General features: G+C 35.1%; 1 protein-coding gene, 1 long non-coding RNA gene and 1 pseudogene across 2 annotated transcripts; 1 reads left to right on the forward strand and 2 right to left on the reverse strand.

Annotated features, from left to right (window-relative positions):
• Positions 1 to 1,623: 1,623 nt before the first annotated feature.
• On the reverse strand, positions 1,624 to 6,551 carry LOC146909416 (uncharacterized). The gene is made up of 8 exons (XM_085723159.1): positions 6,398 to 6,551; positions 6,062 to 6,278; positions 5,881 to 5,975; positions 5,482 to 5,782; positions 5,281 to 5,378; positions 5,043 to 5,127; positions 4,808 to 4,863; positions 1,624 to 1,874 (listed from the first exon to the last, which is right to left on the reverse strand). The coding sequence occupies exons 2-7, from the start codon at positions 6,255 to 6,257 to the stop codon at positions 4,811 to 4,813; spliced, it is 828 nt and encodes a 275-aa protein (XP_085579285.1). The 5' UTR covers positions 6,258 to 6,278; positions 6,398 to 6,551; the 3' UTR covers positions 1,624 to 1,874; positions 4,808 to 4,810.
• A 5,288-nt stretch (positions 6,552 to 11,839) lies between these two features.
• On the forward strand, positions 11,840 to 13,340 carry LOC146909417 (uncharacterized). Its single transcript, XR_015019406.1, has 2 exons — positions 11,840 to 12,951; positions 13,029 to 13,340. It is a non-coding gene; the product is annotated as an uncharacterized LOC146909417 (long non-coding RNA).
• Positions 13,341 to 16,832: 3,492 nt separating this feature from the next.
• LOC146909418 (pre-mRNA-splicing factor clf1-like) lies at positions 16,833 to 22,060 on the reverse strand (annotated as a pseudogene).
• Between the last annotated feature and the right edge of the window lie 3,550 nt (positions 22,061 to 25,610).

Below are 25,610 nucleotides of genomic sequence, written 5' to 3' on the forward strand. Positions count from 1 at the left end.
TTATTTTGAAGTAACTTTTAGACCGTTAAAAACTTAGGCCAAACGGTATCTAAGTTCAGTGGGGACACTGTTTCACTTTCTTCTTCATAAGAGATCATTTACTTCCTTTTTTCATGGTTTTGAGACCATGCATGACTTGAGTTGACTGATTTTTATGGCTTGAGGGGTTCATTTTTCGACACTGTTTTAGTTTTTGCTTCATCATAGGTGGTTTTCTTCCTTTTTTTTTTTTTATGATTATGCATTTTAAGGGTTTTATTTTTTGTTTCATTTTTCAATTGTTAGTGGATTATGTACCAGAAATTGTTATGTTGCATAGCTGTAGAAAAATCTTCCTTTGTTATGTGGAGTATAGTAGAGGTCATGATGATTGAATTTTAGCTCATGGTAAGGTTTTTACACAATTGTTATTTTAGCTTCTGGTACTCTAGTTGAAAAAAAAAATTGATGTATGTGGGTTATTTTAGTTTTTTTGAGTAATCCTAAAGCTGTAACAATTTTCATATTTGGTTCATTCTTTCTTATATCATTGAGTCGTACGAAAGTTGATTGATGTAAATTTGTTTTTGTCATATCATTGAGGTCTAGAACTGTCATTGGAAGTAATGGAAATCAGCACATGGAACTGATTATCGGCGATGCAAAGGTTTGAAGGATTTGGTCGCAGTTGTTGCAAGATCTTTTATGGTTCATTTACGTTGTTTGATGTTGCGCATTTAGATTTACCTCCGCATCTTTGTTTTGTTCATGGTTTAGTGTTTGAATTCATGTCATAACTCGGTTTAGAGACTTTGAGCTTTGGATGTCATTGATCGAGGAAAGCAAGACCCTCAATTGCTACAAGACAATTCTTCTTCCTTCTCAAAGAGCTGGTGTCGAAATTTTTGAGAAGATCATCCCAAAGTAATTGCAAAAAAAAAGAAGATAAGAGCATGAGGACATACAGAAGAATAGCATAGCGGCAGCAGTAGCAGACAATCGGACTGTTATTGTACCTAGCTAAAAAAAGTTAGACCTAATTCTGAGTATAGTTAGTTTTGGCAATGGATTGCAGCTTAAGAAATCCTGACCCATTACATTAACAACTCAAAGTTGAAGGTCAAATTGATTGAAGGCTCCTGATCAATATGTCTTAATTGATATTCTGATTTCACAAGTTTAATGAGTTACTAATATAACTAGGATTTTCCTTTTCAAATTATATTCATCGTATAATTAGTGATTGTGTCCATAGTTTCTATACTGGTTCCATTCAAAAATTTAATGTTAATGAAAACTCCATTAAAGTTACTCATCATATAACTTGTGCACTGAATGTACATAGACTTGTGCATTATATCCGGTGAATGAAGTCTTATTGTATATATGCCACCAATAAAATACTCCGAGACTAAATGTCAATCTCTGGAATATAATAGCAGGCAGCTTTTATACCAATCCTCCATTATGTTTTGATGTGGGACTATTTTATACCAATTCTCTTGTGTTCCTCCTGAATTGGAGATGTCATTATGGTTAACACTTTGAAGTTTTGAAGAACACTATTACACATACCCGTTATTAAGGAGCGTATTCAGCTTTATGTGAATTATTATTACTATTGGCGTTTGCACAATCAGCCAGTATAGAGATAGTTATCCATTCACTATAGGCATCCATGCCTTCAATATTCGACAAGTTCATAACAAGGAAACTAACAAATCTCTAATTAGCATATCTCTAAAACAAGAAGAAATGAATAAACCATCAACCACATCATTTTTTTTTATACTAAAAAATAAGTCAGCATTGCCAAAAATAAGAACAAGTATCTATTCCTTCAAGTCCTTTCTTTCCTTATAATCCATCCCCTTCCTTCAAGTGCTTCTCATCCCCTGAATCATATTACACATGTTATAGGTTAGAATAGTCAATGAGATGTTGTAGAATGAATCTGACATTATCAATTAATACCACCACTTTCTGGTTATAAGTTACTAACTAATAATTTCATATTACTATTTAATGAACATCTATAAGTTTATAATCATTCACATCGATGAGAAAAAGTAGATTAAAGGAGTCGACAAAACACAATTAATTGTATCATATTTGATTTCCAAATTGGTCCTGAGGTGGGACAAAACAATGTACAATGGAAAACAAAACATCCAAATTTGTCCCTCGCCAAACCACGGGACTACTTTCTGTCCCACACACTGTTATCGCTTACAACCAAAAACAATCTAAAGTATAACCAACATTTAGCTAACTTTACTATATTTCTTTGTGATAGCCAAATAGAGGATAATTGGCATGTTTTATTTCAATGTAATAAGACTGGAACATCTCTTGCCTGAATTCGGTGTTGCACGACACCGACAGGCTACCTATGTTCAATACTGCTGAGTTGATATTAGATGTATGTTCCAAAGAGGATGATGATATTGTGAAAAGAGTGATGATGCTGATATGGGGTTATGGCAAAACAGAAACAATACTGTGGGATAATAAAATTTGGTGCAGCCCATATTTGTATTGTATCACAAAAGATGTGGGAGAGTTGGCGTGCAACTCAAGCTTTTACAAAATTCATGGGTTGGAAGGTAACAGCATGAGAGAACCCATGCTTCAAAGAGTCCAGAAGGCTTTTCTTGTTATGTAGAGGCAAATTTTCAGAGCCATGTGCATTACCAGTTTTGCTTGCTGCATCACAGACGCACACGGCCAGTTTGTTTCTACCTATTCGGGTGGACTAGACCGGAAATGTTGGTTCGTGAGGGAGAGGCGTATGGTTTGTTGGAAGCTATCCGTTAGGTACAGAACATGGGAATGCAAAATGCTAGCTTTCTAAGTGACTCAAATTCCTGTTGGCACTGTCATTGCAAGAAGAAGGGAAGGCCTGTCAGAGTTTAATAGTTTGGTTTCTAATATTCAATATGGTGTTGGGTTAACTGTTCTGGGAGATTAAGTTTGTTCGCCGTCGAGCAAATATGGCAGCCGACTTGCTTGCAAAGGAGTTCATTTCCTATGCTAATCGGATCGCCATGTTTTTTATTATGTTCCTCTTAAAATGAGTTGAGTTTGGTGTGTTCAAAAAAACAAAACTAACTTTACTATATTTAATATTATTTTCAGAATACCCTACAACTAATCATTTTGAGACAAGATAATTAGGCCTCTGATGTTGATGATAAAAGGTAGTTACTGCCATCTACATAAATATCAACTCATACAATCAAGCACGGTTACCTTGAGTCACAGCACTATAAGACCAAACATACAGGATTTAGATATCTTCTTTTTTCAAGAGAAGGGTCTCAACAAGCCCTTGATTGTTGCCTATGTTCTTCCTCAGGAGCAGGAGGTTGAGATTCTCGCATCAACTTATATCCGAGGTCCAATTACGTGACTCAAAGATAATGTCATTGTTTACGTAAATTCCAAATGTCCCTCCTCCTCACCCATTGTTTTAAAAACCAAACTGGCGATCAACCCAATCAAGACATTGGGTCACTGGTCGAACCAGTGGGTAACTACTAGGTTAATATATTTCTATACAATATACATATTATCCTAAATTTATTTCTAAAAGTTGAATGATAATATACAATATACATATTATCCTAAATTTATTTCTAAAAGTTGAATGATAATATTAATTACATATTATTGTGTACATAAGAGAAAACTTATTAGTTGATATAATATATATTCTTCTTTTGTGTTTACAATTTGGATTGAAAAGTAGTACAAGCTATATGTCAACAAAATTGTACAATTTCAAGATGAAATATTACCTTATACCAAAAAAAAAAAAATTATTACCTATTTAATGTATTAGAACCGGAATTATGCAAAGAACAACCATTGGCCTAGTGGAAAGGAAATGTGGTGTGCAGGTGACTTGACCGGGTTCCAACCCAGTCAATTCAGTTTTTTTTTAAATAAAAATAACTTCATAGACTGCACCGGTTCATACCTGTTTCGTTGGCTTTATCCGGTCTGACAAAAAAATGGCCGGTTTAATTACACAACCTATCCAAAATCACAACTAGACCAGCCATGGGTCTTGTTCCCTGTTTGGCCGGCCGGACCGGTTTTTGAAAACACTGTCCTAGCCCTAAGTTTTGGTCGTTGGGGAATGGTGCTGGAGTAATGTTATGTACTCGAACACCACTTTAAGCGAAGCAACATTCTATACAGCCCTGATAGAATAGTATATTAGTAATTCCATTTGTTTTTGCTTGGTGAAAAAATTTGTTTGAAGCAGTTACAACACTGTTTCTGTATCAATGTACAATACCTAATCACAATAATATCTGAATTAATAATGTAAAAACTCCTAATCATAATATTGATCAGTTGGTAGATTTTCTCTTGAACTCTTCCATTCACTAAATCTAATACAGATACAGACTATAATAGAAACCGGAAGAAACTAGGCGAAGGAAATTTAAGAACAAAATTATTAGCTTGAAAAAGGAGAGAAAGACTTCAAAATCACTCTTAAAAAAGGAGGAAATATAAGAACTAAATCTATTTCAGCTTTTATTATGTTGGTAAAAAGTAGAGGATGATTGGGATGTTTTATTTCAATGTAATAAGATTATGGAATGTTGGAATATCTCTCTCTCGAATTAAGCCATAATTATGTTCCGTTTTTTTATAATATTCAAAGTGAAACTCATCTTCTCAGTGAGTTACAATTTTGTGAAGTAAGTATTTTAAACAAATCAAGCAAACCTATGAGATATAACATACAAACTATAAATTAATTATGCCACGCATTCAGGATTTAAAAAGCCTAAAATCTAAGCAAGATTACCAGTCAACTTAGGGGCTTATAACCAACTGCAATCTTTGAATCAGTATTGCTTCGCCCTGAAATGTGCAATTTAGAAAGAAATTCAGAATCTCAAATACAAATTTTGTAAGTAAATTGAAGGAACAGGGCAATAACTACTGTGATAGAAAACAAATCCAATTGAAAACTAGAACACATGACCGCATAAATCTTATATACATATACTAATAAATGACTAAGTTATAAACTTATTCACCTGCTTTTTCTTTTTTGAGTTTTTCTACAGATGTAAATTCACCTCTTGAACATTCATTAAAAATAATCATCAAATCAGCTGCCATCTACGTAATAAAGGGCATTGGAGATTAAATAAGCACACAAATCAAATATAGGCTTAATTACGTTTTAGCCTCCAAAAATAAAATTAAGCCAATAACTTATTGTTAGCAGAGTTCAGGAATAAGAAGAAATAACAAAAGAAAAATCACAATTACCAGTTTTGTGAAGCCATCAAAAGCATATTTGACATGAATCGGAAGTGGATACAACATGTTTCTAAGTATCCATTCCACATAAGATTCAGAAATCCGCTCTGTAATTAAAAAAATATAATAATAATAATAATAATAATAATATTAAAACAAAAATCAGAATTAAGAAGAAAAAATTTAAAAAGGAAAATAATTTTTACTTACTTATAGGTGTGTTAAACCAAAGGAGTATTTGTTGACTGAGATCTTGAAGCATATCCTGGGGGTTTGCTCCGCAAAAGTCCGCAGCAAAGACACCGCCGACCCACAACTTCTCTATAACCAAACTAACCCCGTCTCTAAAGTTGTCTAGTGACTGTCCTTGCAGAGGACCTCCAGAATCTTTCATTTCAGAAGAAGCAACCAGGAGACGAGCTTGGCTGAGATTAACTTCTTTTATCAACTCAACAGAGGTGAAATCGCCGGCAGTACACTCTTGGTACATATCCCATAATAGTTGACAGACCTACATAGGATATAACAAGATTACAAACAATTAATATTATTACCAAAACATTAACAACAGAAATAAAACATGGAAAAGGGGAAAATAGACATGCACACCCGATTAACGCTATCATCAAGAGAACCGATGATACCAACGTAACGAAACATTCTCTGCGGGAGAGTAATCTTTGCAGAAGCAAGAGTAGGTGCTTCTATTGACAGAAACAATGAGTAAAGTTAGAATAAAATAAAATAAAAAAGCAGAATGTTATAAGTGATTATTGATGTAATTGTATACCTCCATCAGTGAACCAAGAAAATATGCTGAGACAAAGTTCATGGACTTTTTCCGAGGATCTAGGGCTAGGACCACCACGCTCCTTCTTGATAAAACTTTGAATCTCCCACCAAGAATTGATAACCAATTGAATCCCTTCCCTGAATATTTTCATTCCTGGGGAAAGTTCTACTTTCATTTCACTTGATAAATCCATCTTCCACGAGTGTGAATGACCCTTCAGATTGAAAAAAGAAACGCAATTGTCAAAGACTCGGCACAGACAATATAATACAAAGAAAATTTCAATAATCGACATTAACAAAGCAGCCTAAACTGTGAAAGAAGCATACCAACCTTCGAAAATAACGACGGTGCGGATTCAAATCAAAATAAGGGAACGAATGGATCGATCTATTCGAAGGAGAACGATGAATGAGTTAGGGTTTCGGAATTTGCAATTTTGAATTGGGGAACGGGGACTTACTTAGCCTGCCTAACATATCGGCTTACCCATCAACCCTGATCCAAATTTGTTATGTTTACTCAACTTAATTAAAACCGGACCGGATATTAAACCGGTGTCAGTAAGGGTTCGATCGAGATTGGACTAGGGTCGGACCGATAATAATTAAATAATAATAGTATAGTAAAAATATAATATAATTTCTTATGTATATCATATGTGCATGTTTCATTGGTAATTATTTTAGTTCAACATTATCTATTTGAATATGGTTTTGCGAATTTGAGGATAAAAAGAATATAATAACACAAAACAAAATCATGATGGCAACTAAATTATACAATTGATTTTGTCTAAGGTAAAAAATAATATACATTGGACAACCATAAACATATATAAAAGATAATTGACAACACACTTTAGATTTTTTTTAGAGAAGAAGATCACTCATGTTGCCGAATAGGAAGTTTGAACATGGAATCAAATTCTGAAGCATTCTTTATTTCTCTTGGAATAGCTTTTTGGAGGCTTCAACTTAAGGGCCATCCATCCTCGACTTGTTGACATTATCAGCATACAATTGTTCTTCGTACCTAATATATGTTTTTGCAATTTTGAGGAACTCGTCGAGAGACCTCAGTTGATATAGCTGGACAACTTTCTTCATGTTTGTCCCTGGGTGATGTCCCCTTTTAATCAAGTATTTCTCCATCTTCTCATCTGTTCCTCTCATTTGAACGACTTCTTTATTAAACCTATCGATGATCTCGAGGGACGCGACTGTTTTTGGATGAGTCCTCGAGGCCGTGAAGTGCGCAGTAAACTCGTGACATGGTTTGTCCCATGAGTCAATAGAATTTCTCTTCATGTTTTTATACCATGTCATCGCGCCTAGCCTCAGGGTCGTCATGAACATCTTGCACTTTATCGAACCTCAAAAATCCTTGTAGTTCAGGACGACCTCGATGTTTGTGATGTGTTCATCTGGATCAGATGTTCCGTCATATGTACCCATCTCGGGAGACTTATCCATGCCTAAAGGAATCCAGGCTTCTCTAATACGCAAGGTGAATGGACCATATGTCGCACGGTCGTCATAAGAATAGGATGAAGACCGCGAGCGTCTTGTATGTCTTCAGCCACGAGGTGACCTTCTACTTGGGGAACGCCTCTAGGATCTTATGCTCGGATACCGTCTGAAAGACCTTCTGCTCATGGAATGCCTAGGTGACCTGAATCTCGACGGACAAGGACTTTTTCCCCATCTGTTACATGGTGGGGAAAGAGGTCGAACAATCTATCGAGGAGATGGAGAACTTTTTGAACGAGCATCATCGATTTCTTTGATCTAACGGTTCTTATCCTCAACTATCAGTGATTGTCGTTGAACCGTTTGAAGCATGTATTGAACATATCATCTACGAGAGACGCATTGCTTGCCTCCTCGTTATGCCGCAGGAGACCATATTGAGGACTCTCCCGCAAGGGCATCACCATTTGTGGGATCTGATCTGAGGGTTACTCTGGGACTGTCAGCAGGTGACGACGTTGATGTGTGAGTGACTGTCACGTTGGACAAGGTGGATTTCGCTTCGTATTTGTGAGGAAACACAGTTGGTAGTCATATTTCATGGTTATTTTCTATATGTTTTGATTATTTTTTTAGGTAAAAAATGGGAGAAATTTTAAATCCCCACAGACGACACCACTAATCGTTCTTGACCAGAAGGTGGCTGCTGATGCGGTGTTGATTGTGGTTGTGATCAATTTGATTTGGCTGAACGGCGGAGGGGGAGGTGTACCTGCAGACCCTATGACGCTCAAGTTAGTATTGATTTTAAAAAGGGGGTTAGGTGAGTAACGATAATCTAACCTTGGGGACTGCTGAGAATCCCCTTTTATAGTGAGGAGGTGCAGGGGCCGTTGTAAGTAGGGGTGGACAAATGCCCAAGTCCGACCCAAACCGCTATAACTGACTATATAAATGGGAAAACATGTGGGTTTATACGGGTTGTCGAGTCTGATGGACAATTTTGATTTTCTGTGAGTATATATGGGGGGCTCGGATGTCCAAAATGGAACCAATAGAAACCGAAACCCGCCCGATTGACTACACATGTCTCACTTTTCATTCAGATACTCAATGATGGATATGACGACACATCCTCACAGTTGGGTCTTGAGACTCACAATTTGTCACATACATTGCGACAACCCAAAATTCGCAATCGTGACCGGTGCACGAACTAGAACATCCTAGTTCGGCAAGCCTATTGACGACACTTGACAAAATATAATTTAAACAGTTTCCAAATTGACTTCCACTTAAAATGATATCCACATAAATTTTGAAAGAATATCCTCTGTATTTTGAATATTTTCCAAGATATGAATCTTGTCTATAAACCTGTCTTCTAATCCAGATTTTCAAAATGGCACATTGACATAATTGTATATCTCAAAATAAAACATTCTTAGACTCTAAATAGCTGCAAATACACCAATTGTTTAGTTTTTACACAAAGTAGACCTACCAAAAGAGTGAAAATGATATGTCTTTGACTCTGCTAGAAGCTTTCACTCTTGTCTTTGAATCTGAAAAAAAAATATAAGATGAAGGGGTAAGTCATAAAGACTTAGTGAGGAGACAACAACCAGCACCAACTAGAAGGGAAACATACAAGGGCACGATTATTTACTTTTCTCAAATCAAATTTTAATCTACTAAGTTAGTAACCGTATAAAAATATAATAAGCTCACAATCAAGTGTACCTTGAAAATTTAGAATACCTTGTAAATTTTTCAAACCAAATAAGACTATATCAAAATTCCAATGTTGTAAAGAGGTGAAACCAAATAAACATATTTAAAGGAAATATAGGAATCGGGTATAAAGAAAATGATTCAAAATAGTCAAATTCAAATAAAATATAAAAACATATATAATGAAATGAATCGAAATAATTAACTTCAAATAGATTATAATATCATATTCCATTTAATAATACAAAAATAATCAACTTTAAAGAAAGTATAGAAATCCAACTTAAGTGAAAATAATCAAATGGGTGAATCGAGAACTAGCTCCATCTCGTTGATAGCTCTTTCCTACTATGAGTGACCTTTCTCTTAATGGTAGCTTGATGACATGTCATCTTACGTTATTCTTAACATGCTTTTTCAGTTTATTTTAGTAGGATTTAGCAGCAAAAAGGAGGAGTATTAGAACGATTGTCTATGATTTCGGGACTTTTGTAATGTTTTCTATACTTGAGTATATAATTCTAGTTTTCCCGAAACATGCAAATCGGCAAATCAAGAACAACAGAAGAATTGTGAAGATTCAAGAAACAAGAAAGAAGATTCAAGAGGCCTCAGAAGACTTACAAATGGGAGGAATTCTGTTCCCAAAGTACCGAGGCAAGTTATTTGAAGACGAAGACCTAAAAACGACGGAAAATCGGAGATTGGGCCCGGAAGAAAGGCATAATGCGCCTAGGGCATGCAAAAAGCGCCTATGGCATGATTTAACAAACCATGCGCCTGGGGCATCTCCCATGCGCCTAGGGCATGCATTGGGGTGCTAACTATGCGCCCCGTGCATGCAAAAATTCGGGCACAACTGTCTTTTTCTGCTTCCGTTTTGGGTAAAGCCCGCACTTTTAGCCCAAACCCAGGTAGAACTCTCACTATAAATATCAGGCTTCCTCATTCAGAATTTCTCGTTCAGAACTGTACCAGTTCAAAAGGAAGGCGACTTTGGAGCTTCGGGATAGTTTCTATCTTCTCCTTGATTTTCTAGGGTATGCTTTTATCTTTAGTAATTCTTTTTTAGTTACCATGTGTAACTAAATCTTTTTAGGTTAGAGTGCTAAGATGAACCTCTGTATATTTTTGTTGGATATTTATTTATTTTAATATGTCTTTTATTATTTTATTTATTCTTTTGTTTGCTATTAAGTTTTATTAGTATGTAGTTTTATTTCTGTGAGAGGTGCAACCCTAGATTAGATACTTAGGTTGTGATATGGCCTAATATTGTTATCACTAACCGGATGTTTATATCTTGATATTTATATCCCTTTACCGATAATTATATGTCTAGGAAGTAAATGATTATTAATTAGCCAAAGATACCATATGAATTGTTAACCCTAGGTGTAGGTACCCAGTGGCTAGAAACCGTTGGGTCGTGTGGTGCATTACCGAACCTAAGAATTAACAGGTTAGTAATTAGGGAAACAAGCACCAAGCTGTCCGACTTAGAACTACAACCTAATAGAACCACTCTCTTGAAACCCTTAGTAAGGTAGACGTAGATTAGGGTTGCCAGTTTGTAGAACTAGTAAGTAAGCATATAGGGAGTGTGCTATGAGTGTCCGAAGATTCATAGATGGGCAGACCTAAGGGAACCTTGGCCTTCATTACCTTGGGAAACACTTGAAAGCCAATTTAAGTTTGTATTTCAATTACCTTTGAATTAGAAAGACCTTGCACGTAAGGATCACCATGCAATCAACAAGTCTTAAGTGGGTCTTCCAGTCTGCTACAAACACACCCTTCGCAGGGAAGGGGTGTGTTACGAGTGAATGGCACAAATGCAAGATTTTGGTTATTTTGGATTGGCCTATGAAAATGGGTCTTAAGCATTTGTTCGATCCAGAACAATATTAATTCTAATTATATCGTTCCTCACATGATTAAATTCTCAAATCAATTACTTAAATATAGTCTCACATTGGATAAAATATGGTCTGAACATGTTATTATTTATGTGTATTCTGCCTTTGATGTATTTTCGTTGCTGATGATAATTGAAATGATGACCTGAAACAAACCACCGATTCAAACCATCATTTGTCAAACCCGAAATCCTACAAAATTGAATGCATGACAGGACGAGAATGGGCATATGTTTGGCAACCGTAGTTTCAAACAGATTGGCTTGCAAGTCATGAGTAGTAGCTCTTTCGTATACACCTCGCTCAATACTGGATTGTTTATTTCAAATTTAATAATGAGTTTCTATATGAAGTTGACCATCACCTCTCTCACGGGAATATCCTTCTTTACGTCTCTCTCATCAAAAGTGACTAGATAACGTCAATAACGTAGATCACTGAGATGCCACTCGAGCGCTCCATCGTTGGACAAATTACAAAAATTAGTTTCCAAATTAAAGATACTAATTTATCTTCAAATTAAAGATGTAAGAGACTGGTTTAATATTATTATTATTATTGGTGTCGAGGGTAAAAAAGGAATATAAAAAACTATTAGCGAGAGAAAGGTTTATGGGTTTAAGCAAAAGCGGTGCCCTCTCACTTCTCTTCTTTCTCACTCTAACAAACACACCGTTAGGGTTTGTACAAAGCTCAATTGCTTCATCAATGAAGTTTTTCTCGCCGCCCACTTAGATCTTTCCCTCTTTCTTTTTCTTTTACGCTCTATTGTGTTATCTTGTTCATCTTCTTTAACAATGGCAGAAAACCCACAAATTCCAACAACTGCAGAAAACCCACAAATTCCAACAGAAATCATCAAGATTCCGTTATTTGAACAGGAACGTTCAGAATACCTCGAAGTTTTCAGAGATGCAATGAGATATGTTCTGGACACTGATGTGTTTGGTCTGTGGAATCCAGATTCTTACCTCCACACTGGACAACGTTTTTACGACATTCAATGTGCTTGCGTTGAGCCGTTTAATATGGGTGGTGTACTCAGCCATCCTGCATACACTGGATTGATTGAGAAATTGTATGAAAAAAGGCATGATCGTGACAAGTGTCCTATTTGTCTTGCTAAAGATTGTATTGATACTATAACTCACTGTGGACATGCTTACTGTTTTCGCTGTGTCGCTCCTTGGTTAAATGAGAAAAATATATGTCCAGAATGTAGGCAACCATGTTCTATTGAAACAATAACCATGCTTTCTTCCAAAATGACCTATGTTTTTAATAGTGTTGATCAACTGGTACAAACTAAGGAGAAGATTGTCGTTTTTGCTCAAAATCTGGGAGTTATAGCCCTGCTTCAGCATGCACTGTTGGGTCATAAGAGGGCCGATTCAATGTTCATTTGGGAGTGGAATTCCAATGATATCCAAGAGTTTTTGAATTCTCCTTATAAAATACTGCTCATGCCCCTCAATGCTCTACAATGACCTATGCTTCTTCCGTCCAACTCAACCGTAATCTTCCTCGAAGCCTGCACCAAAGATTTGAGGAACTTTGTTTTCAATGAAGTGTCAACAACACCTGGTGGCACACTTTCCTCACAAGTTCTTGTTGCTGATAAAACTGTGGAGGAAGAAATTTTAGATGCGCAACAGCTTTCATCTATCTTTGGTGAAAGTGAAAACCTATTCTTAGGTCCAACTTTTACAAACCGACTGCAAATTAAGTCCATGCTTCTATTATCAGCATCTAAGGGTCATACGTAAGTCCTTTTTTCCATATTTATTTTTCATATTCATTCTGTTTTTTCAACTGATTTATTCTTTTCACTATTCGCAGTCGCCAAGGCATACCCGAAGTTTGATAGACTTGAAGAATGCTGAACAAGTTGGTTGATCTTGGGAATGATAGCGCTTCCATTGCATAGGATGACTTTAGGTATTATGATCTTTTGACATTGGACCATAGCAGACAAAAATAATAATTTGTTACCTCTTGATTTGCTGTTAATTTGTTCTTGAGAATGGAAACTTCCTCCATACCATACAACTGTTATGATCTTGAGATGCAACCAAACAGAATTTTCTGTTTTGTTTTGTATTTGATTTCGTTTTCAGACATATATTGTTTTTAACATGGTGTTTATTCCTAGTTTTATTTTTGTTATACTGGTTTTGTTAGTTTTGAAATTGCAGCAGCATTCCAATTATCACATTTAGATCATTTCTGTCCTAGATGATGACCTCTCCCCTGCATTATGTATTGCTCAGGTTCTAAGAACAGTGTGATATTAATTCATTGGACACACTTTGTCCCACTTTCTTGTAATACCACATCGCATATAACTAGTAATTAACGGGTAAACATAAACCAAATCAGGACAAAGTGCTTTATTGACTTCACTTAAACTTGGACGGGATATAGTTTCACTTGGAACTGAGTGATTCATATTCATTTGCGTCTCCCTCTAGTTATCTATGGTAGGGTGGCAGATTTATATTTCACATGTTTGCTTGTCAATCTACGGTTCTCATTTATGCTTAATAGATTTTTCTTGACAGTAGGATTCCCACATCTTCGTGAACGGGTGCGGGTAAAGAAGCTAGTTCATGAGAGTAGGATTCGTTTTGGAACTTGGAATATAGGTACTCTTACGGGTAAATCTATGGAAGTAGTAGACACTATGCCTAGGAGGAGGATTAACTTTATGTGCCTACAAGAAACTAAGTGGGTGGGGAAAAAGGCGAGAGAATTAGATAGTTCAGGATTTAAGCTTTGGTACACGGGCGAAGTTAGATCGAGAAATGGGGTAGGCATCATTGTGGATAAGGAGTGGAAGAAAGATATTGTGGATGTTAAAAGGATAGGAGATCGGATTATAGCCTTAAAGTGTGTAGTGGAACAAGACACCTTTAACGTAATTAGCGCTTATGCACCTCAGGTAGGACTAGAAGAACACCTTAAAGTAAAGTTTTGGGAGGAGCTAGAAGGATTAATTCAGGATATTCCATTAGGAGAAAAGATTTTTCTAGGAGGGGATTTGAATGGGCATGTAGGGAGGGTTTTGAGAGGTTTCGAGGGCGTGCATGGGGGTATGGTCTTGGGGAGGTAAATGCGGAGGGAAATTCCATCTTAGATTTTTCATCGGCTTTTGATCTTACAATAGCAAATACGTGTTTTAGGAAAAGAGAGGAGCATCTCATCACTTACAAGAGTGGGGCCTCTTGTTCTCAGATCGATTTCTTTCTCATTAGGAAAACAGACAGGAAGACCTGTTTAGACTGTAAAGTCATACCGGGAGAGGGCTTAACTACCCAACATAGACCGTAGCGGGGCTCCGCGAATCAAGTGGTGGCATTTAAAGGGTGACAAACAAAGGATATTCCAACACAAGATATTAGAGGGAGGTTTCAGGCAACCACATGGAAGCGCTAATGATATGTGGGAGAGGATGGCTCATGAGATTAAGAAGGTGGCAAAAGAGACATTGGGAGAATCTAGAGGTTTTGGACCTAGGGGTAAAGAATCTTGGTGGTGGAATGACAGTGTTCAGAGTAAAGTTCGGATCAAGAGAGATTGTTTTTGAGATTGGTCTAAGTGTAAAAATGCCGAAACTTGGGATAAATATAAGATAGCTAGGAAAGAGGCTAAGAAGGCGGTGAGCGAAGCGAGAACTCAAGCATTTGAAGGATTATACCAATCTTTAGGTACCAAGGAGGGGGAGAAATCTATATACAAGCTTGCGAAGGGACGAGAACGAAAGACAAGAGACCTGGACCAAGTGAAGTGTATTAAGGATGAAGAGGGTATAGTTTTGGTGCAAGAGAGAGATATTAAGGATAGATGGAAGAAGTATTTCCACAACTTATTTAATGAAGGATATGAGATCTTACCAGACTCTAACAGGTTAGACATCAGAGAGGAGGACCGAAACTATAACTATTATCGTCGGATTCAGGAGCACGAGGTGAAAGAAGCGTTGAAAAGGATGAGTAATGGCAAGGCAGTTGGGCCGGACAACATACCTATCGAAGTGTGGAAAAGTCTTGGCGATAGAGGAATTGGGTGGCTCACAAAACTTTTCAATGAGATTATGAGGACGAAGAAAATGCCGGACGAGTGGAGAAGAAGCACCTTAATTCCAATCTATAAGAACAAGGGGGATATACAAGATTGCGCGAATTATAGGGGAATTAAGCTAATGAGTCATACCATGAAGTTATGGGAAAGGGTAATTGAGCGAAGACTAAGAAAAGAGACTCACGTTACGGATAACCAATTTGGTTTTATGCCTGGGAGGTCGACTATGAAAGCGATCTACTTACTTCGACGCGTGATGGAGCGATATCGGACGGATAAAAAAGACTTGCACTTAGTTTTCATTGATTTGGAGAAGGCGTATGATAGAGTACCTAGAGAGATTTTGTGGAAAGCCCTGGAGAAGAAAGGGGTGAGGATTGCCTATATTAGAGCTATCCAGGATATGTATGAGGGGGCTTCGACTAGTGTCAGGACGCAAGATGGGGATACCGGAGATTTTCCCATAACAATAGGACTACACCAAGGGTCAACCCTAAGTCCTTATCTTTTTACTTTAGTTTTGGATGTACTGACGGAACACATCCAAGAGTTAGCACCGAGATGTATGCTTTTTGCAGATGATGTAGTCTTGCTTGGTGAGTCGAGGGAGGAGTTAAACGGGAGGCTAGAGACTTGGAGGCAAGCCTTAGAAGCGTACGGTTTCCGCCTGAGTAGAAACAAGACGGAATATATGGAATGTAACTTCAGTAAAAGGAGAAGTGGGTCTACCTTATAGGTGAAAGTTGGAGATCATATCATACCCCAAGTTACACGGTTTAGATATCTTGGGTCCATAGTACAAAATGACGGAGAAATAGAAGCTGATGTACATCATCGTATTCAAGCTGGGTGGTTGAAATGGAGAAGAGCCTCAGGTGTTTTGTGCGATAAGAAAGTACCACTTAAGCTGAAAGGAAAGTTCTATCGGACAGCAGTCAGACCGGCAATGTTGTATGGTACGGAGTGTTGGGCAGTTAAGAGCCAACACGAGAGTAAAGTAAGCGTAGCGGAGATGAGGATGTTGCGTTGGATGAGTGGTAAGACTAGACATGATAGGATTAGGAATGACATCATTAGAGAGAGAGTGGGGGTAGCACCTATAGTAGAAAAGTTGGTAGAAAATAGGCTTAGATGGTTTGGACATGTAGAGAGAAGACCCGTAGACGCCGTGGTAAGAAGAGTAGATCAAATGGAGGAGAGTCAGGTTAAAAGAGGTAGAGGAAGACCTAAGAAAACTATTAGAGAAACCATTAAAAAAGATTTAAAGGTCAATGAGTTGGATCCAAATATGGTCTTTGATAGAACATTATGGCGGCATTTGATCCATGTAGCCGACCCCACTTAGTGGGATAAGACGGTGTTGTTGTTGTTGTTGTTAAGTTTAAATATCATATTACTAATGGTTGTATTTTGGCGCTTATGTTTTAACGATTACTTGGTTTACCCTGTTTTATCGTCGTCGTCAAAATCGACCTTCTTTCCTTTTCCCTTAAACTATTGAATAGGATTTAGTATCCATTTCCCAGCTCATCACAGATTCTAGAAGAAGTGATGATCTCCCCTTCAAAATGGGTCCTTCCTTTCAAGTGTCAACCTTGTAAGATTAGGCCCAGTAGGCCCAATTGCTTCTTCACTCATCCTGTCTCTCTGCTTTGTTAGAAAATTGGCATTGGGATTGGTATTAGATTGGAATTTCTCTAGCAGTGCTTGACCATCAGGGTGAGAGGTATCGAAAGCGCGCAGCTGATCCAGGATCAAAAGTTTGTACACAGAGATCGCTTGGTACAGTGCATCTGCAGGTAGTGGATTCCGCAAGAGCACATCTGCAACTAGGTTAGTGTGTCCTGGTGTATATAATATCTAATAGTCAAACCCAAGCAACTTAGTGAGTCATTTATGCTGAGCCGGAGTCTGAATCGTTTGCGACAACGAATTGCGCAAACTCTTTTGATCGGTGTAAATCTGTAAACAGAGGCTCAAAGGATAGTGACGCCGCTTCTTGATTGCCTCTGTAATAGCTTACATCTGTCGCTTATAAGCGGACGCGGCCTGCATTTAGGTGCATGATTTCGTACTGAAGTAGAACAGAGGGTAGGAATTCCGGGAGAGGGCAGCTCCAAATTCCAATCCCGGATGCATCGGTGGTAACATCAAGTAGAAGCTACAAGTGAGGCGAGTTCTTAGTAGGCTTTAATTTTGATAGTTAAAAACCTTGGTGAATTTTGGTTGAACTTATGAGTTTATAAACGATATGACATTAAATAATTGAATATTGGACACCGTTATTCAACCAAATTCTAAATCATGTAGCACTGGCTACTTAATTATTCTCATTATCGAGCTATCGATTGGATTGTAGGTAGCTTTGTTGTTTGATTTCGTCGATTTATGTGTATGTACAGCGGCGAAGCTAGTAAAAAATTTACGCAGGGGCCGACAATAAACAAAAAATAAAATATTTTAAAACCAACATATAAAATTAAGGATAAAATATTTTTTTAGTCCTATAAATTATATTTTTTTAGGCTTAGCCCTTTAACAAAATTTATTCAATTTTTGTCTCGATTTTTTTAAAAAATTTCAAAAAAAAAGTGTTTTTAGTCTTGGATTTAATCTCTATAACAAAAATTAATGACTAAAATTAAAGAAAATCTTGGAAAATACATTAAAAATCGCAATTGTTGTAGAGACTAAAAACAAAATAATCTGAAAATTAGCCAATGCATAAAAATTAACTTAGAGTAGCAACAAATGATAAAAATTGATAATAACTATTTAAAAAAGTGGATAAAATGCGTTTGAAGAGGACAATTTTATCCATAATTGATTGTTTATAAAATAGAATGATAATGTTTTCTCCAATGTAAACAAATAGATTATTTGCAAGAAACTCATTGCCCATTTAATATGTTTATACTATTGTCTAAATAATTTTAATTGTTAAAAAAGTTCTCTTTAGTTGTTATTGGGACTGGAAATACCAAACCATACAAATAAATCTATCAATGTAGTAATTTTTTAATTTCTTATTTATGTTAATTTTCGACAACTAAACTTGTTTGGGGTAGCTCAATGTTTATTATTTGGGGTAGCTGAATATAAATACATATCAATTAATTCAAGAATGTTATATTTTTTGGGGTAGCCAAGGCCACCCCTTGTACATGAAGGGCTACGCCCCTGTGTATGTACTGTCATCATAAAATAGAGGTGAACCCTTGAAAAGTTGAATGAAACCATACCAGTATTTTAGTTTTGAAGTTTTATTTCACTTAAATGCCTGCCTCAACGTATTTGTGAGCAAAACTGCTTTTAAAAGAACTAGAGTGACAGTGAACTATTCTCATTTGGTAAATATGTTCTTAGTGTATCACTCGTCTACTGAGAAAAACAATTTAAATAATTTATCAAAACTTGCCCACCAATTTTCAAAGGCAGCCTAGGCCTCACCTTTGATTATTCAATGAAAATGCATCAAATTGAAACAACCACTATACATCACGTAGCTTCTTCTGAACGAAGCTTGTTTCGTACTCATTTGATCATGTATAAAGATTAATTTTTGCAAATTTTATTTAAGAAACTTTCAAGTTATTTATAAAAGTTATCCATAAATTTGTGAATAAAAAGTTGAGTATTATCCCAATTATCCTAGCTCAGCCAACAAATGTTGAAATTGAAATCATTGGACCAGATATTTCTGATATCCCGAGTTCAAAACCAAATGTTAAATTCACTAGATAAATGTCAATCAAACACAACATGTACATGCTCAAGTGCCCCACTTTCTAACTTTTGAATTAGCTATGTTTGGTATCACTATAAGTACGTCATTCGCTCAAAAAAAAAAAAAAAACAGTACGTCATAATCACATTGAACCAGTGACGGATCCAGAAATATTGGAAAGTGGGGGCACCACATATATATAAATTTGAAACATTAAATAAACATAAATATATATATTATATTTCATTTTAATAGCATAAATATACATCATATTGTGTCAAAGTGTGTTTATGTGTGAGCCAATAGAAAAGTGTTGTGTGTTTTATGTGGGTCATTTAGTCAACATTTCAACTATAACTATATATTATTATATTACTACCACCTAAAAAAAAATCTCAAAATTTAGATTTTTTTTTTCTTCTGCCCCTATGATAAAAAAAATTGATATGTCTGCCCCTAATTGAAAATTATTGTTATAAATGCCCTTGTTCTTCTTTTAACTTGGCGAACATGTCCATTTTTTCAACAACCCGCAGCAGACTTGCAGGCTTTGCAGACTTTCTCTGAACAATTATGCTGTGTTCTACATTTAAGTTGGCGAGCAGGAATTTTTTAAATATTTTTCTTGTTCCTTATTTCAATTGGCGAGCACATTCATTTTTAATTTAATTGACCATGCCCTTGTTCTATATATAAAATGGCGACCATGCCATTTTAATTTAATTTTGTTTTTGAAAGAAGGTTACATCTAATTTAATGTATAATATAAACATTGTGTATTATTTTTTAATGAAATTACCTACATTATATATAAATATTTTTAATTAAAAAATTAAACATTACTAATAAATAGATGAGCAAAATGATAAAAATAATAATAATAATAATTATATTAAGATAATTCGAAATAAAATACATTACGAAGGAAATTAACTATGATGATTAACAGTTGGACAATCCTGCGAATATGACCGGTCTTGGAAAATAGTCCATATTTTCTCGGTGTTTTTTCTGCAACATTCATTTCAGTCAAGATGCGAGTATTGTTTGAACGACCTTTCTTTAATCTTCGCATGGTTGGATCGTGGCAAAGTTTTGGACCTTCATGCGGAGGCCAATAACTCTTGTCTTGGACTACTTCGAACAAAAAAGTCATTTTAGGTTGTGTTTTTAAATTTAAGCAATGTGGTTTTTTTAATAAAAAAAATAGTAAACAAAAAAAAAACAAAAGTTAGACAAAAAAAAATTGGAAAAAAATGGCATGCTCGCCTTTCTAAACTTAGAACATAAAAAAAAAAATCTAAAAAAATGGCTGCTCGCCATTTCCATTGAAGAACAGGAAAAAAATTTAAAAAATGATGCTCGCCAACCTAAATGTAGATTGCTCAGAATAAAGCTTGTAACCTTGCAGAGAATGTTGAAAAACAGGTTATGCTCGCCATCCAAAATGAAGAACAGGGGTATTTGTATAAATAGTTTTCAACTAGGGGCAGACATATCAATTTTTTTGGTGATAGGGGCAGGAAAAAAAAATATTCCAAAATTTAGTGCAGGCACAAGCCTATACCCTTGTGCACCTGCATCCGTCCCTGCATTGAACCACCGTGATTTTTCAAAAACTATATTTTATAGCTTATACAAAATCACGGTGGGTCACATGCCAACATATTAGTAAAACCAAAGTCTATGTGGTAGCACACATAGTAAAGGATAAATCTTACACAGATACACGTTAACCAATTATGTTTTCAGTAAATTAATTCTTTTCTACCAAAAGAATAAATTTAATTTTTTCTATTTCTTTCTTTTTCCATTTGTGAGTGTGTCTAAACCATTTAAATTTGTGGTTTTGATCACATTGCACAAGCATTGCTCATTAGTAAAACTGAAGTGTGAACCAACAATCAAGTTGAATAAATAATAGCAGTATTCTCTAACATCAACCAGGTACCTATAGTAATTACTAATTAATCTAATGTGATAAAAACTAAAATTGAGCAATTAAACCATAATGTATACAAGAAGAAGGAATCCAAATTCCAGAACATAAGAACAACCAACAAGAAAAGTAACAAGAAGAAAACCAAGTAGCTAGAGACACCAAATAGCAACAGACTAACTCGATTCCAGCATAGCTCTTCCCTTAGGGGGAGCATGATCAAGTGCAAATTTAGAAATACAGTTTGCACGCTCTATTTCGTTACAACTATGTAACGCAGCAAATGCCTCAAAAAGATGGTGAGCTTCATCATCATCATCATCAGCAATATTCTCAACAGCTCTTTCATAAACACTTCTTGCCCTAGGAACTTCACCATTCTTCATCTCAAATTTGGCATAACGTAACCAAGCACCAACATTAGGATGACATAGAACAAAAAGCTTGAAAATTCTTCTAAGTCGTTCGATTTCATTGTACTTTAGTTCATATTTTATGTAAGAGAGCCATGCATGCTGATCAGGCATCCATTCCATCCACCTCTCGAAAACCTCCCTAACTCCGGCGACATTGCCAAGAATCTTCTCCATATGTATGTACTGATACCATACCACAATTGATCGACTCGCGGCAAAAGAATAACAGCGCGATCGTAAACATTCGTTGCACGATTGATGAATCTATTCTTCATCTCAAACTCAGCATTTTAACCATAGAGTGTGGTTTGGTTTTTGTAGTGAACTTGTTGTTCTAGGGCTCTTTCCCAAACGGAACGTGCACGATTGAAGTCTTTATGTGACTCTTCCCAATGTGCATATTTAATCCATACGTTTACGTTCAACCCTCCAACTCGCCGGATTAAATCTTCAAACTCCTTTCGCTTACGAAGACGGTAAGCGCCCAGCTCTTTTCCATCGATGATTTTCTGCTTGGGAGGACGGATCTCAGGCTCTTGGAGTGCCCTAGCTTCACGAAGAATCTGCTCCGCTGTGATTTGAATGGGTGCAGGGTTTTTGTTCTTAACCTTAGTTGGTCGAGTGAGAAAACCTAGCTTCGTTTCTGCGTTTTTAGAACAAGAAGACATGGCAGCGTTTTTAGGTTTAGGGTTCCTCAACTATGCGTTTGTTTGTTTGCATATTTTCCTTTTGTTTCCTCTTATATATATAGGCATCAAATGGGCTTATTAAAGCTATGTTAGGCATCAAATCCAGCCCATTTAATCTAAACTTCTGGTAAAAACAATATCTTTTTTTTTTACAAGGTAAAACCAATATACATTCTTTCTTTTTTTGCTAATAAACAAAATCTAATCTTTCTTAAAAAAAAAAAAAATCTAAACCAAACTTTAAACTAATACTCTCTTCATATAAGATTAAATTAAATGTCTTATTTGGATTGTGCGCTTCTCATAAGCAAATGATTTGTTGAAATAATTTCAACTAGAAAATTTGTATCGTTTAATAAAACACTTTTATCAATTGTAATTAAGTGAAGTGAAATTTAATATATAAAAGTATATTAATGAAAAAAATAATAAAGATTGTATTAGTATTTTGAAACAAAGTAAAAGTATAAATCCGACATTTTTATGAGACAGAAAATGTGGTAGTTTTACCAACAAACTAGCTATTCAACTTTCATTGTAAACATTTCTTGGAGAAAATCTTTCATGCACACAATCACTAATATTGTTTAGACACCTTCCCTAAAAAGTATTTAGTCATATCAATTAACATTTTTCGATTTTATTCTCTTCTATTTTTCTTTTGGTTTTGTGTGTGCGTCCAAATATATTTATTTAAACTTGTACCCAACCAGGTATATCTCCATTTCTTGCCTACATGGTACTATATCATCGATCCTAATCTTCATTACAAGTTAGAAATGTGCCTCTGCACTGTAATTTCTTTTTATTTTTTTTAATTTTTAAAAAGGGTTAATTAGTGAAACAATAACAACATATAAGCAAAATTGGATCAGTACTTAATGGAAGCAATAAATTACAATTTAGTAGATATCATGTTGTCATTACATCAACAAAAAATTTCAATAATATTTGATGACTTTGTCGTTTATCTATTGGCATAGTATTATCATGTTGTGAGTAGAATTTTGAAAAAGGCACGAATCTTCTTTGGACAAACATCCATCATGTGAAAGTTTTTGGATTTTTGTATATAGTTTGAATATTATATCTTTGACATGATATTTTAATGATGTAAGTGTATTTAGAGTGATTGCATACATAAAAAGCATAGGGGTCAATTATTTTGACGAAACTATTTTTCCATATAGAGAAATTATAGTTCCAACACTTTCAAAGTTTTAGGTTCTACATACTTATCTTTAACTTTATTTATAGAAATAGTCGCAATCATTCATATGCTAGTCTACATGCTTTGATTCTTGATCAATTTCGTTACGCTTTCGATTTGGCAAAGCATATGCTTAGTAATTTCATTCATTTGGTTACTTCCTCACACTGCTTATTCATCTTCGTTGCGTCTTTTTCGACGTCTTTGTTATGTATTGACTTTCCTTATATTGCCATTAGTTAATAATAATGTATACTCCTACATTACGTAAAGAGGAACAACACGTTCTCGGATTAAATAGTTATTCCTTCAAAAAAAAAAAAAAGGGATTAGATAGTTATTGAATCATCATCTCAAGTTTTCTCATTCGGAGAGCAATATGATTATTCAATTACTTTGATGCTGGTTTTATTATCTAATAAAACTACAGATTGAAAAACATCATGTTAAAGTTTGTTCATTTTTTATTTTGATCGGATCAATCTTTTTCATATCTCACGTACCCTCTATCCTTAAATGAGCAATGATATTTGTACAATTATTTTGTGCCAATTTTTAAGACAATCTTTTTCTCTATTTTTATTGGGTCAAAAAGAATAGATAGAGAAAGAACATAATATGAATATAAAATAAAAAGTTATTTAAAAGTTGTCATAAAATAGTTCTTCAAATATCATTTTTCATCCTTAACTATATTCATCTATTTAGAAGAAGAAAAAATTGTCTCTAAATTTAAGTGTATTTTAAGCTGTTAAATACATTTATTACTATCACCAAGTATTTTGAATATGAAAAGTCAAAATTAATGATATATACTCTATATACATAAGATGAAAATATTAATTAAAACAAACAACTTTTTTCTTTCCTTCAAAAAAAAAAATAACTTTTTTCTTAGTAAGAGTGGGAGTAACTATTAGTAGTATGTTGAGAGTGGAGATAATACTCTCGACATCATCATCTGGAATTACCTTGCTAACACTTCTTTATCACTCCACTCTTTATGAGAAGTTGCTTTGAACTTGTCTTGATTTAAACACTAAAGCATATATATGGGGGTGGTGGGGGTGTGAGATTGGTAGCTCAAATCGTACGAGTTAAGGGTTAAAGAGTTAGAGGTAACTCAATATTAAAGTTCTTAGGGAACAATTTATCACATAATCTAATCATATATGATTCTAGAAATTAATTTCTACAATGTGCAGAGGTTATTTTGTATACACAAAAAAATTACTATCATTAAAACACATCCAGACCCAAAATGCAACTTAATATGTTTGAGGACATATATGTCAGACAGACTTATAAACTATCTACTATAAGTTATAAGTTAATTTCTTGGTCTCTGCCAAACAAAGTCATAATATGTGCCTCCCAATTCTTAACTATTTCAACTCGCTCAAGCCTATAAGGGTATCTCACGCGCCAACATAAATTTCATGATGTGCCTAAATGATTTAGCAATTATTGGACCCAAAACATATATCTTGTAACTGTGAGAGATTTCCATATTGACAATATAGACTTGACAAAGTTCTTATGATTAGAGACATGTTTGGATAAACAACTTTTTTCCAACTTATATAGCAAAAGTGCTTATCATGATAAGCACTTATGCATAAGTAGCAATTAAGCTATTTCTACATAAAAGGATATACTAATAAGTTAATTTGTTTTAAATATGATGTAAGTTGTTTTTATAAGTTGCACCACTTGTGTTTTTGTAATGAGTTGCACAATTGATAGTGTAATAAAATGGATAATTGTGAAATAAAAGGTAAAATGAATAGATTAGAACTCAATTAAAATTGATGTTCTTGGTATATAGAAACATTAAAGAAAAGATAGAAGAAGATTAAGTCTATGACTTAACCCTATTACTCTACTAGAGAGTACCAAAGGAAGAGAGGAGAGACTTTCATCATTTTTCTTCATAACCCTTGGTGATCATCCTTTCCCTATTTATGCATAATCACTAGCCACATATCCATTTACCTCAACCAATTACATTATGCCACGTGTAATTCCTTACATGTCATTTTGAATCATAACATTACTCTCCCCCATTAAAATCAACCTTGTCCTCTGTAACACCCCGTTTTCCCAACGTAAAAATTTCTTAAATAAAATCAGAGTTTTTCATCATAAAACGGAATGTCACATTTCTTAAAAAAACGTAAATGGAATAATAATTTATCCTTCAAAAATATAACAACATAATCTTTAAAACTTCGCAGCGGAATAGTTTGACAACTTAAATAATATTTGGCACAAGGGCCTCAATATAAAATTTCATAAAACTTAGTTCAACATCAATTCTTGAAAGATTCATAAAGTAATACGTAAGGAACAGAAAGTAA

This window comes from Medicago sativa, chromosome 7, assembly GCF_051527215.1.
Source record: "Medicago sativa cultivar Bolivia chromosome 7, Bolivia_mono, whole genome shotgun sequence".
Lineage (NCBI taxonomy): Eukaryota > Viridiplantae > Streptophyta > Magnoliopsida > Fabales > Fabaceae > Medicago > Medicago sativa.